Source organism: Plectropomus leopardus, chromosome 23 (genome assembly GCF_026936395.1).
Source record: "Plectropomus leopardus strain MGB_pleo_1.0 chromosome 23, ASM2693639v1, whole genome shotgun sequence".
In the NCBI taxonomy this organism is placed as follows: domain Eukaryota; kingdom Metazoa; phylum Chordata; class Actinopteri; order Perciformes; family Serranidae; genus Plectropomus; species Plectropomus leopardus.
This window is the reverse complement of record NC_142198.1, coordinates 23,807,501-23,821,407: the sequence shown is the minus strand read 5'-3', so window position 1 is coordinate 23,821,407 and position 13,907 is coordinate 23,807,501. Positions and strand designations below refer to the sequence as shown.

The 13,907-nt window shown below is 37.3% G+C and overlaps 2 protein-coding genes across 3 annotated transcripts in view; one reads left to right on the top strand and one right to left on the bottom strand.

Moving 5' to 3' along the window:
• Positions 1–9,254, top strand: part of LOC121966275 (nephronectin-like) — a 42,141-nt gene extending 32,887 nt beyond the window's left edge. For both annotated transcript variants that reach the window (XM_088073423.1, XM_088073422.1), the window contains 3 exons: positions 8,148–8,334; positions 8,454–8,538; positions 8,661–9,254. In XM_088073423.1, the coding sequence (XP_087929549.1) occupies positions 8,148–8,334; positions 8,454–8,538; positions 8,661–8,747 (359 nt within the window). In that variant the 3' untranslated portion in view covers positions 8,748–9,254. The remainder of the gene's footprint in view (positions 1–8,147; positions 8,335–8,453; positions 8,539–8,660) is intronic.
• Positions 9,255–12,396: 3,142 nt separating this feature from the next.
• LOC121962485 (serrate RNA effector molecule homolog B-like) overlaps positions 12,397–13,907 on the bottom strand; it is a 12,968-nt gene continuing 11,457 nt past the window's right edge. The window contains exons 18-21 of the mRNA XM_088073582.1: positions 13,869–13,907; positions 13,614–13,715; positions 12,873–12,984; positions 12,397–12,740 (exon numbers count right to left, since the gene is read on the bottom strand). The exon at positions 13,869–13,907 is cut by the window's right edge and continues 112 nt beyond it. Coding sequence (XP_087929708.1) covers positions 12,665–12,740; positions 12,873–12,984; positions 13,614–13,715; positions 13,869–13,907 — 329 coding nt within the window. The 3' untranslated portion in view covers positions 12,397–12,664. The remainder of the gene's footprint in view (positions 12,741–12,872; positions 12,985–13,613; positions 13,716–13,868) is intronic.

The window sequence follows — 13,907 nt, the reverse complement described above, 5'->3', positions numbered from 1 at the left end:
TTGCAACTTTCTATGCTATGGCATGTCTTTGCATGCTATTTAAAGCAGTTTTAAGGTGTTTTCAGCAGTTTTTGGGAGATGCCATTTTTTGCCATTCTAAACTTTTGCCATACTATAGCCTTGCTCTTTGGGCCATTTTTTCGACATGCTAAATTTTGTTGTTTTTGATCGTTTTTGCAACTTTCTATGCTATGGCATTTCTTTGCACGCTATTTAAAGCAGTTTTAAGGTGTTTTCAGCAGTTTTTGGAGATACCATTTTTTGCAATTTTTGCCATACTATATAGCCTTGCTCTTTGGGTCATTTTTTCAACGTGCCAAATTTTGTTGTTTTTGATCGTTTTTGCAACTTTCTATGCTATGGTATGTCTTTGCATGCTATTTAAAGCAGTTTTAAGGTGTTTTCAGCAGTTTTTGGGAGATACCATTTTTGCCATTTTTGCCATACTATAGCCTTGCTCTTTCGGCCATTTTTTCGACATGCTAAATTTTGTTGTTTTTGATCGCTTTTTGCAACTTTCTATGCTATGGCATTTCTTTGCACGCTATTTAAAGCAGTTTTAAGGTGTTTTCAGCAGTTTTTGGGAGATACCATTTTTGCCATAATAAACTTTTGCCATACCATAGCCTTGGTCTTTGGGTCATTTTTTCAACGTGCCAAATTTTGTAGTTTATGGGTGTTTTTGCAACTTTCTATGCTATAGCGTGTCTTTGCACGCTATTTAATGCAGTTTTAACCTATTTTCAGCAGTTTTTGGGAGATGCCATTTTTTGCCATACTAAACTTTTGCCATACTATAGCCTTGCTCTTTGGGTCATTTTTTCAACGTGCCAAATTTTGTTGTTTTTGATCGCTTTTGCAACTTTCTATGCTATGGCATGTCTTTGCATGCTATTTAAAGCAGTTTTAAGGTGTTTTCAGCAGTTTTGGGAGATGCCATTTTTGCCATTCTAAACTTTTGCCATACTATAGCCTTGCTCTTTGGGCCATTTTTTCGACATGCTAAATTTTGTTGTTTTTGATCGTTTTGCAACTTTCTATGCTATGGCATTTCTTTTGCACGCTATTTAAAGCAGTTTTAAGGTGTTTTCAGCAGTTTTTGGGAGATGCCATTTTTGCAACTTTTGCCATACTATAGCCTTGGTCTTTGGGTCATTTTTTCAACGTGCCAATTTTTGTTGTTTATGGGTGTTTTTGCAACTTTCTATGCTATGGCATTTCTTTGCACGCTATTTAAAGCAGTTTTAAGGTGTTTTCAGCAGTTTTTGGGACGTGCCATTTTTTGCAATTCTAAACTTTTGCCATACTATAGCCTTGCTCGTTGGGCCATTTTTTCGACATGCTAAATTTTGTTGTTTTTGATCGTTTTTGCAACTTTCTATGCTATGGCATTTCTTTGCACGCTATTTAAAGCAGTTTTAAGGTGTTTTCAGCAGTTTTTGGGAGATACCATTTTTGCCATAAACTTTTGCCATACTATAGCCTTGGTCTTTGGGTCATTTTTTCAACATGCTAAATTTTGTTGTTTTTGATCGTTTTGCAACTTTCTATGCTATGGCATTTCTTTGCACGCTATTTAAAGCAGTTTTAAGGTGTTTTCAGCAGTTTTTGGGAGATGCCATTTTTTGCCATACTAAACTTTTGCCATACTATAGCCTTGCTCTTTGGGTCATTTTTTCAACGTGCCAAATTTTGTTGTTTTGGTGCGTTTTGCAACTTTCTATGCTATGGCATGTCTTTGCATGCTATTTAAAGCAGTTTTAAGGTGTTTTCAGCAGTTTTTGGGAGATGCCATTTTTTGCCATTCTAAACTTTTGCCATACTATAGCCTTGCTCTTTGGGCCATTTTTTCGACATGCTAAATTTTGTTGTTTTTGATCGTTTTTGCAACTTTCTATGCTATGGCATTTCTTTGCACGCTATTTAAAGCAGTTTTAAGGTGTTTTCAGCAGTTATTGGGATGTGCCATTTTTTGCTACTTTTGTCTTACTATAGCCTTGCTCTTTGGGTCATTTTTTCAACATGCCAAATTTTGTTGTTTTAAGTGCTTTTGCAACTTTCTATGCTATGGCGTGTCTTTGCATGCTATTTAAAGCAGTTTTAAGGTGTTTTCAGCAGTTTTTGGGAGATGCCATTTTTGCCATTCTAAACTTTTGCCATACTATAGCCTTGGTCTTTGGGCCATTTTTTCGACATGCTAAAATTTGTTGTTTTTGATCGTTTTTGCAACTTTCTATGCTATGGCATTTCTTTGCATGCTATTTAAAGCAGTTTTAAGGTGTTTTCAGCAGTTTTTGGGAGATACCATTTTTTGACATAATAAACTTTTGCCATACTATAGCCTTGGTCTTTGGGTCATTTTTTCAACGTGCCAAATTTTGTAGTTTATGGGTGTTTTTGCAGCTTTCTATGCTATGGCATGTCTTTGCACGCTATTTAATGCAGTTTTAAGGTGTTTTCAGCAGTTTTTGGGAGATGCCATTTTTTGCCATTCTAAACTTTTGCCATACTATAGCCTTGCTCTTTGGGCCATTTTTTCGACATGCTAAATTTTGTTGTTTTTGATCGTTTTTGCAACTTTCTATGCTATGGCATTTCTTTGCACGCTATTTAAAGCAGTTTTAAGGTGTTTTCAGCAGTTTTTGGGAGATGCCATTTTTTGCCATACTAAACTTTTGCCATACTATAGCCTTGCTCTTTGGGTCATTTTTTCAACGTGCCAAATTTTGTTGTTTATGGGTGTTGTTGCAACTTTCTATGCTATGGCATGTCTTTGCATGCTATTTAAAGCAGTTTTAAGGTGTTTTCAGCAGTTTTTGGGAGATTCCATTTTTTGCCATTCTAAACTTTTGCCATACTATAGCCTTGGTCTTTGGGTCATTTTTTCAACGTGCCAAATTTTGTTGTTTTTGATCGTTTTTGCAACTTTCTATGCTATGGCATTTCTTTGCACACTATTTAAAGCAGTTTTAAGGTGTTTTCAGCAGTTTTTGGGAGATTCCATTTTTTGCCATTCTAAACTTTTGCCATACTATAGCCTTGGTCTTTGGGTCATTTTTTCAACGTGCCAAATTTTGTTGTTTTTGATCGTTTTTGCAACTTTCTATGCTATGGCATTTCTTTGCACGCTATTTAAAGCAGTTTTGAGGTGTTTTCAGCAGTTTTTGGGAGATACCATTTTTTGACATAATAAACTTTTGCCATACTATAGCCTTGGTCTTTGGGTCATTTTTTCAACGTGCCAAATTTTGTTGTTTATGGGTGTTTTTGCAACTTTCTATGCTATGGCATGTCTTTGCACGCTATTTAATGCAGTTTTAAGGTGTTTTCAGCAGGTTTTGGGAGATACCATTTTTTGACATAAACTTTTGCCATACTATAGCCTTGCTCTTTGGGTCATTTTTTCAACATGCCAAATTTTGTTGTTTTTAAGCGTTTTTGCAACTTTCTATGCTATGGCATGTCTTTGCATGCTATTTAAAGCAGTTTTAAGGTGTTTTCAGCAGTTTTTGGGAGATGCCATTTTTTGCCATTCTAAACTTTTGCCATACTATAGCCTTGCTCTTTGGGCCATTTTTTCGACATGCTAAATTTTGTTGTTTTTGATCGTTTTTGCAACTTTCTATGCTATGGCATTTCTTTGCACGCTATTTAAAGCAGTTTTAAGCTGTTTTCAGCAGTTTTTGGGACGTGCCATTTTTTGCAACTTTTGCCATACTATAGCCTTGCTGTTTGGGTCATTTTTTCAACGTGCCAAATTTTGTTGTTTATGGGTGTTTTTGCAACTTTCTATGCTATGGCATTTCTTTGCACGCTATTTAAAGCAGTTTTAAGGTGTTTTCAGCAGTTTTTGGGACGTGCCATTTTTTGCAATTTTTGCCATACTATAGCCTTGCTGTTACGGTCATTTTATCGAAGTGCCAAATTTTGTTGTTTTTGATCGTTTTTGCAACTTTCTATGCTATGGCGTGTCTTTGCACGCTATTTAAAGCAGTTTTGAGGTGTTTTCAGCAGTTTTTGGGAGATACCATTTTTTGACATAAACTTTTGCCATACCATAGCCTTGGTCTTTGGGTCATTTTTTCAACGTGCCAAATTTTGTTGTTTATGGGTGTTTTTGCAACTTTCTATGCTATGGCATGTCTTTGCACGCTATTTAATGCAGTTTTAAGGTGTTTTCAGCAGGTTTTGGGAGATACCATTTTTTGACATAATAAACTTTTGCCATACTATAGCCTTGCTCTTTGGGTCATTTTTTCAACGTGCCAAATTTTGTAGTTTATGGGTGTTTTTGCAACTTTCTATGCTATGGCATGTCTTTGCACGCTATTTAATGCAGTTTTAAGGTGTTTTCAGCAGTTTTTGGGAGATGCCATTTTTTGCCATTCTAAACTTTTGCCATACTATAGCCTTGCTCTTTGGGCCATTTTTTCGATATGCTAAATTTTGTTGTTTTTGATCGTTTTTGCAACTTTCTATGCTATGGCATTTCTTTGCACGCTATTTAAAGCAGTTTTAAGGTGTTTTCAGCAGTTTTTGGGACGTGCCATTTTTTGCAACTTTTGCCATACTATAGCCTTGCTGTTTGGGTCATTTTTTCAACATGCCAAATTTTGTTGTTTTTAAGCGTTTTTGCAACTTTCTATGCTATGGCATGTCTTTGCATGCTATTTAAAGCAGTTTTAAGGTGTTTTCAGCAGTTTTTGGGAGATGCCATTTTTTGCCATACTAAACTTTTGCCATACTATAGCCTTGCTCTTTGGGTCATTTTTTCAACGTGCCAAATTTTGTTGTTTATGGGTGTTTTTGCAACTTTCTATGCTATGGCGTGTCTTTGCATGCTATTTAAAGCAGTTTTAAGGTGTTTTCAGCAGTTTTTGGGAGATGCCATTTTTTGCCATTCTAAACTTTTGCCATACTATAGCCTTGGTCTTTGGGCCATTTTTTCGATATGCTAAATTTTGTTGTTTTTGATCGTTTTTGCAACTTTCTATGCTATGGCATTTCTTTGCACGCTATTTAAAGCAGTTTTAAGGTGTTTTCAGCAGTTTTTGGGACGTGCCATTTTTTGCAACTTTTGCCATACTATAGCCTTGCTGTTTGGGTCATTTTTTCAACATGCCAAATTTTGTTGTTTTTAAGCGTTTTTGCAACTTTCTATGCTATAGCGTGTCTTTGCACGCTATTTAATGCAGTTTTAACCTATTTTCAGCAGTTTTTGGGAGATGCCATTTTTTGCCATACTAAACTTTTGCCATACTATAGCCTTGCTCTTTGGGCCATTTTTTCGACATGCTAAATTTTGTTGTTTTTAACCGTTTTTGCAACTTTCTATGCTATGGCATTTCTTTGCACGCTATTTAATGCAGTTTTAAGGTGTTTTCAGCAGTTTTTGGGACGTGCCATTTTTGCCATTTTTGCCATACTATAGCCTTGTTGTTTGGGCCATTTTTTCGACATGCTAAATTTTGTTGTTTTTGATCGTTTTTGCAACTTTCTATGCTATGGCATTTCTTTGCACGCTATTTAATGCAGTTTTAAGGTGTTTTCAGCAGTTTTTTGGAGGTGCCATTTTTGCCATTTTTGCCATACTATAGCCTTGCTCTTTGGGTCATTTTTTTGATGTTCCAAATTTTGTTGTTTTTTAGCGTTTTTGCAACTTTCTATGCTATGGCGTGTCTTTGCACGCTATTTAATGCAGTTTTAAGTTGTTTTCAGCAGTTTTTGGGACGTGCCATTTTTTGCAATTTTTGCCATACTATAGCCTTGCTCTTTGGGTCATTTTTTCAACATGCTAAATTTTGTTGTTTTTGATCGTTTTTGCAACTTTCTATGCTATGGCATTTCTTTGCACGCTATTTAAAGCAGTTTTAAGGTGTTTTCAGCAGTTTTTGGGAGATACCATTTTTTGCCATACTAAACTTTTGCCATACTATAGCCTTGCTCTTTGGGCCATTTTTTCAACGTGCCAAATTTTGTAGTTTATGGGTGTTTTTGCAACTTTCTATGCTATGGCATGTCTTTGCACGCTATTTAATACAGTATTAAGGTGTTTTCAGCAGTTTTTGGGACGTGCCATTTTTTGCCATTTTTGCCATACTATAGCCTTGCTCTTTGGGGCATTTTTCGACATGCTAAATTTTGTTGTTTTTAAGCGTTTTTGCAACTTTCTATGCTATGGCGTGTCTTTGCACGCTTTTTAATGCAGTTTTAAGGTGTTTTCAGCAGTTTTTCGGAGATACCATTTTAGCCATTTTTGCCATACTATAGCCTTGCTCTTTGGGTCATTTTTTCAACGTGCCAAATTTTGTTGTTTATGGGTGTTTTTGCAACTTTCTATGCTATGCCGTGTCTTTACACGCTATTTAATGCAGTTTTAAGCTGTTTTCAGCAGTTTTTGGGAGATGCCATTCTTTGCCATACTAAACTTTTGCCATACTATAGCCTTGCTCTTTGGGCCATTTTTTCGACATGCTAAATTTTGTTGTTTTTAACCGTTTTTGCAACTTTCTATGCTATGGCGTGTCTTTGCACGCTATTTAACGCAGTTTTAAGGTGTTTTCAGCAGTTTTTGGGACGTGCCATTTTTGCCATTTTTGCCATACTATAGCCTTGCTCTTTGGGTCATTTTATCGAAGTGCCAAATTTTGTTGTTTTTTAGCGTTTTTGCAACTTTCTATGCTATGGCATTTCTTTGCACGCTATTTAATGCAGTTTTAAGGTGTTTTCAGCAGTTTTTGGGACGTGCCATTTTTGCCATACTATAGCCTTGCTCTTTGGGTCATTTTTTTGATGTTCCAAATTTTGTTGTTTTTTAGCGTTTTTGCAACTTTCTATGCTATGGCGTGTCTTTGCACGCTATTTAATGCAGTTTTAAGTTGTTTTCAGCAGTTTTTGGGACGTGCCATTTTTTGCAATTTTTGCCATACTATAGCCTTGCTCTTTGGGTCATTTTTTCGACATGCTAAATTTTGTTGTTTTTGATCGTTTTTGCAACTTTCTATGCTATGGCATTTCTTTGCACGCTTTTTAAAGCAGTTTTAAGGTGTTTTCAGCAGTTTTTGGGAGATACCATTTTTTGCCATACTAAACTTTTGCCATACTATAGCCTTGCTCTTTGGGCCATTTTTTCAACGTGCCAAATTTTGTAGTTTATGGGTGTTTTTGCAACTTTCTATGCTATGGCATGTCTTTGCACGCTATTTAATGCAGTATTAAGGTGTTTTCAGCAGTTTTTGGGAGATGCCATTTTTTGCCATTCTAAACTTTTGCCATACTATAGCCTTGCTCTTTGGGCCATTTTTTCGACATGCTAAATTTTGTTGTGTTTGAGCGTTTTTGCAACTTTCTATGCTATGGCATTTCTTTGCACGCTATTTAAAGCAGTTTTAAGGTTTTTTCAGCAGTTTTTGGGACGTGCCATTTTTGCAATTTTTGCCATACTATAGCCTTGCTGTTTTGGGCATTTTTTTTGACATGCTAAATTTTGTTGTTTTTAACCGTTTTTGCAACTTTCTATGCTATGGCATTTCTTTGCACGCTATTTAATGCAGTTTTAAGCTGTTTTCAGCAGTTTTTGGGACGTGCCATTTTTTGCAATTTTTGCCATACTATAGCCTTGCTGTTGGGTCATTTTATGGGTCGTTTTTTCAACGTGACATATTTTAGCTTTTTTTTGCCATTTTTGCATCTTTCTATGCTATGGCGTGTCTTTGCACATTATTTAAAGCGGTTTTCAAGTATTTTCAGCTCTTTTTGGGACATGTCAGGTTTTGACATTTTTGCCATACCAAAGTCTTTATTTTTGGGTCATTTTTTCATTATAACATAATATGGTGTTTTTGGCGATCTCTGCAACATTCTATGGTATGGTGTGTATTAGTATGCTATTTTATGCAGGTTTCAGCTGTTTTTGGAGCATGTCAAATTTTTACATTTTTTGTCCTAACACTAGTATTGTATAGCATTAGGCCGTTTGTCGACATGCTGTATTATGGTGTTTTTTGGGTGTTTTTACATCATTCTAAGCTTTGGCGTGTTTAAACCTTTTTTCACATATACAAGGGCCTTTTTTATTTGTTTTTTGGTTTTTTTGCCTCGTCTTAAAATTAGAGTTTTACTACATATTTTGATTCTTTTGTCCCCAGGTGGACAGTACCTGTCTGTCCCAGAGCTGAAGTCAGGACAAAGGAGTGTCCGTGGTGCGCGATTGGCCGTCCAAATCGTCCCACCCTGGAGTCACAGTGACCTATGTTTCTCCTTCTCTCATTGGCTGTTGGGTCATCATGTGGGCGTCCTGCAGCTTTTTGCCAGGAAAAAGGGACGAGGCCAAAGGTACCAGGGACAGACATAAACAACACACCATTAAAAGGACAGTGAGTCTTCTTTTTTTCATGTAAAAAAACAAAAATAAATAAATGTGTGACATCCTCTTCCCTGATTGGCTGTTGCAGGTATGGCTCCGTCCTCTGGAGCAGGACAGGTGGACACGGCTGGAGACACACACAGGTTACCTTGACGATGCACTCTCTGGACAAGGTGAGACACACACACACACACACACAAATTAAATTTTTTATCTGAGTTTCTGTTTGGTTGGTGATGACTCGAGTGTGTGTGTGTGTGTGTGTGTGTGTGTGTGTGTGTGTGTGCACGCGCAGGTGCTGTTGAAAGCCGAGCGCAGGAGAGGACGGCGAGGACAGATCGCTGTCGATGATGTCACACTGAGACAGGGGGCGTGTCGATGACATCATGCAGTCTGGGGACACTGAGCCGTCGCCTCACAGACGACGTTTTTATTAAAGACTGGATTTAACTCTTAAAGGACCACGCTGCCTTTTTAAAAAGTGAATATGAAACTTTTCGGAATAATAAAGTGTTTTACATGAATCTTAAATTATCTTCATGTGAGAAGATGACAGACTTTAGAAGAGATTTTTGTTTTTCTTTTCTCTTTTGTTTCTTTGTTCCTTTGTTTTGGACGGACGCTCAGTGGACTGAAAACAAGAGACAAACTTAACTTTTCCCTAAAATCTGCTTCAAACTAACTGGTTTTAAGATGTGGAATAATTACTTTTAATGTTGTAAACTTTTATGAATTTCTGCCTTTAATTTTCTTTACCGGTTTGTAAATATCATATTTTTACATACATTTCATACATATAAGGTTCGTTTTTAAAACAGCGTTTTGTAAATATATTTCATAAATACTGATGTGCTAATTTGTGGTATTTTAAATAAAACCCTTGCCTCTATTTTATGTCTTTCATAGTAATTTATTTTTCAAATCCATATTCAAGTACTTATTGTGGCGGATCTTAGTCCCGCCCACACCGCGGACGACATGCTGCGGTACGACGTTTGGTGCGCTGGTTTATCTCATTTTATAAACTCTGGTTATCTTTGGTAAAGTTACTAAAGCTGTTACGTACATGTAGCAGAGCAAGAGAAGAAAGACTCAACTACAGTACAAGTACCTCAAATTAGTGCTTAAGCGCAGTACTTGAGTACATGTATTTAGGTACTTTAAAGTATTTCACAGAGGACACAAAAAAATGATGTTACTCACTGCAGCTGGAGACTTTTAACCCCCGCAGCATCACCTGCAGGCAGAGAGAGAAAGAGGAGGGTGAGTGTGACATCTGCTTTGGATCACGCACACACACACACACACACACACACACACACACACACACACACACAGAGCAGTAAAGTTAATGACAGGTTTCACATGTTGTGTGTCTGTAAAGTGAATTATCTGTCTGTGTGTGTGTGTGTGAGCGTGTGTGTGAGTGTGTGTGAGTGTGTGTGTGTGTGGTTACGGCCCTGCTTGTTAACCCTGTAATGACCACAGTAGCCTCTGCACTCTGTCTGAACAGCAGCAGTTTTAAAATCAAAAACAATGAACACAATAACAACATTAATGTGATTCTGACCAACAGCTTTTCATTTTATTTATAGATACACAATGTTTTTTACAATGTTGTTTCCTAAGAAAAAGAATTGTTTGAAACATTTTCTTTTTCCTATAAAACCTTTTTGATTTTCTGAAAAAAAAAAAAAACCATTTATCACAGCCAGAAACAAAAAAACCCCCGAAATCTTTGGATTTTTACATTTCCGATGGTCCTTGAAGACAGTTTCTATTTGGAAATTCTTTGACTTGTCCAGGTTTTATTGTAACTGTAGAAACCCTGTCGCATCAAAATGAAACGAAATGTTTCTGAGTCCAAGATGTTCCGATGAAAATGTTAGAAAACAGAAATCTGTGAAAATTCTCACATTAAAGAAAAGGAAAATGATGCCAACAGATAATTTAATGATTAATTAATTATCAATTTACTTGAAGACGTCTCATCACAGCGCTGATACGAAGTGCGTGACAGAAAATATCTAAAAAACAAAAAACGGAAATTTAAAAAGAAACGCTGAGTGAAATTCAACTGTTTTCATTTTTTGTGAATTGATGATTCTTTCTCTGTGTTCACTCTGAGTCCCCAGTTCGTCCATCACAAGTCGGCAGTGAGACACTCGGAGGCAGCGGCGTCTCTGACGGCGTCTCTGACGGCGTCTCTGACGGCGTCTCTTCTGCGTGAGTCCGCGCGTGTCCGGACAGCGTGGACTCGCTCGCTGCGGTTGGTCGATGGGGTGAAGGTCTTTGTGTCTCTCCCGTGGACCCGCCGGTGGGCGCAGTTTCACAGCTGGCGGACGAAGCGTTTCTCTGCTGCGTGGGTCCGCTGGTGTCCGGTCCGGAGCTGGCAGTGGGAAGCTTTGTCCCCTGCGGACGCGTTCACGGCCGTACGGTGTCTCTCCTGTGTGGACGCTCTGATGGTCCCCCGGGTGGCCTGTCCCACTGCGTGCAGCTGTGACGCGTCTGGACGTCTTTGAGGCTCCCGGTTTCTATGGTGACAGAGACACAGAGACAGGCGGGTCTGCATCCTCGGCACTATTTACCACACGGCTCACAAAAACACCAACGAGTGGAGGCAGATGATGAGAGAACTGACGTTATCTTAAAAAAATGGACACTTTTTTTCTTGAAAAAATTCCGTCATCAAAACTTTTTTTTGTTAACAGTTTTGCTGTATTTTTTCCTTTAATTATTTTTTAGAAGATTTTGCATTTTGGGCAAAATAAGGTTTTTTTTATTCATTTATTCTTTAAAATTTCAGTTTTTTCATTACAACTTATGGGAGATTTTTTTTTTTTTTTTTTTTTTTTACAATTTTCCAGTATTTCTTTCCTTTAATTTTTTAAAAATTTTTTTAAGATTTTGGCAAAAAAAAAAAGTTCTGGCAGTGTTTTTTTCCTCTAAAGTTTTTAGATTTTTTGATCTTTTAAAATTCTCTGCATTTCTTTTTTTTTTCTTTTACAATTCTCATATTTTTCCATTTGAAATATTTGTTTTTCTTTAGATTTTATTGGAAATGCTTTTTTTTAAATATCAGTTTTCTGGTGACTGGAGGCTGTCCTCACAGTGAAGTCTGGACAGTTTGACTCACCTGACGTCCACAGACGTCCTTCAGCGCGAAGACGCTGCCGACGTCCTCTTCTTCCCGCCATTCAGCTCTGACGTCACACATGTAAAAGATAAAAATAGATCAGAATATTATAATCATTTCATAAGGTCAAAAAATCATTTTCTGTTTTAAAATATACTTTTCTTCAACTTAATAAAAAAAGGCTTTTTCGAATTTGCTGAAAAACCTTTTTGTGACAAACTTTTTTTTTTTTTAATTGACGTGTTTCTGTTTGGCGTATTTTGTAATTTTGTGATGCTGGAAACAAACTCACCTTTATCTCCTGTATCCGGTCCAAGCTGCTCGCTGCATCCATGCTATATTTACATATATATATGTATATATGTATTTATACAAAAACCTATATTTATATATATATATGACTTCAGACATTCCCAGTTCACCTGCGATTTTTTTCCTTTAAAAAATGTTGATAATCTTTTTTTTTGCCTGTAAGCCAGGTTTTCTTTTAAGAATTTGACTTTTTAAAACATTTAATTATTTATTTATTTATTGGGGGTTTAAAAAGTTGTTTTTTTTAAAGCAAACGTGTTTTCTGGAAATGACACTTATCAAAGACAGAAACCGTAAAAACAGAGGTTATTGTTAGATTTCGACATTTCTGACGGTCCTTGAGTACGTGGTTTGTGAAACCAAATTCCATGACTTATCCAAAACTTTCATGGCATATTTAGTTTTCCTAACTTTTTACAAATTCCATGACTTTTCCAGGTTTTTCATATTTCTACACTGAGGTACAGCCAGACTGTTTTAATGGAAACTTGGCTCTTAACCAAAATCTAAATAAAATTCAGACAATATTACGTTAAAATCTCTCACGCTGTTTAAACACTGACGACCACTGAGGAACACACGGTTACCATAGCAACACAGAGCCGTCGTCAGGCTCGGTGTATCTTTATTGTAAAGTGGAAACAGATCATCTTCACTAATGACTGACAGTAATGTTGGTCCTGCTGACACGCACACACACACACACACACACACACACACACACACACACACACACACACAACTAACTAAAAACTCTAAAAAATAATGGAGGGGGGAAGAAAAGAATTATGGGAAATGTAGGAATAAAAAAGGTATTTAAAAAAAAAAACATCCAAAACACGTTGTTGCGTTTAAAAGAAGTCGAGGTCGTCGGGAGCGTCCAGATCTCTGTACTCGATGATCGACCGCGGGTCCCCACGCACGCCCCTAAACACACACACACACACACAGAGTTAAACACAATAAACATATGATCGTGTGTGTGTGTGTGCGTGTGCCTGTGCGTGTGCGTGTGTGTGTGTGTGTGTGTGTCGGCGTCGTCTCTCGTCTTGTCTCTACCTGTTGTTTCGTTGTTTCCCAGGAAACCCTCCGCCGCCTAACTGACCTCTGAAGTTGTCATAGTTACCACGCCCCGCCCCAAACTGGTTAGGGAGGTAGGGGGGTCCGCCACCTGCAACACACACACACACACACACACACACACACACACACTTACTTTACAGAACGGCTACACAACAGTGTGAAATCTTTGTGCAGATTTTGTCCTCGTTGAGTTCACGTCACTTTATTTAATGACTGAAATGTGAATATTTAAGTGAAAAACAACAGCGAGCTTTTTCCCCCCAAAAAAGAAAACGTAGCACGTAAGTCTTCAAGTCAAGGAGGACGAAATACTAAAATACTAAAAGAAATACTACTTTTTCCATTTTTAAAGGGAAAAAAGGCTTTTTTTCTATTTTGATTTTTTGAAAGCAAATATTTGGCGTTTTTTTCCCCTTTTAAATTTTTTGGATGATTTGTTTTAAAAAATGCTGGGTTAGGGTTAGGGGTTAGGGTTAGGGTTAGGGTTTTTTTAAAAAAAAAGAAATTTGTTGATAAATTTTGGCACCTTATTTTCTAAATGCAGATTTTAAAGAAGGAAAATTGTTTTTGCTTTTTTTATGATTTATTTGAAAAAAAAAGCCTTTTTTGTCTTTAAACATTTTTGGCATTTTTTATTTTTCTTTTAAAAAAAAGTGATAATTGTTTGAGTGTGTGTGTGTGTGTGTGTGTGTGTGTGTGTGTGTGTGTGTGTGGTACCAGGGAAGCTCGGCATGGGGGGTCTGACTCCTGGAGGATATCCCAGAAGGCTCTGCTGCTGTGGCGACTGACCAGGAAATCCTGGAATACCAGGGGGCGTGGCTAAAAGAGAGAGATGTGATGTCATACCTGTCATCAGTCTGTGGTCTCCTACATTTCCCAGAATTCCTCTGGACAGCACACAGGACACATAACATACTCAAACTTTTCCTGTTGAAGTTATTGTGTGTGTGTGTGTGTGTGTGTGTGTGTCACCTTGTGCTGGCGGTGGGAGGGGCTTGTTCTCCGGTACGG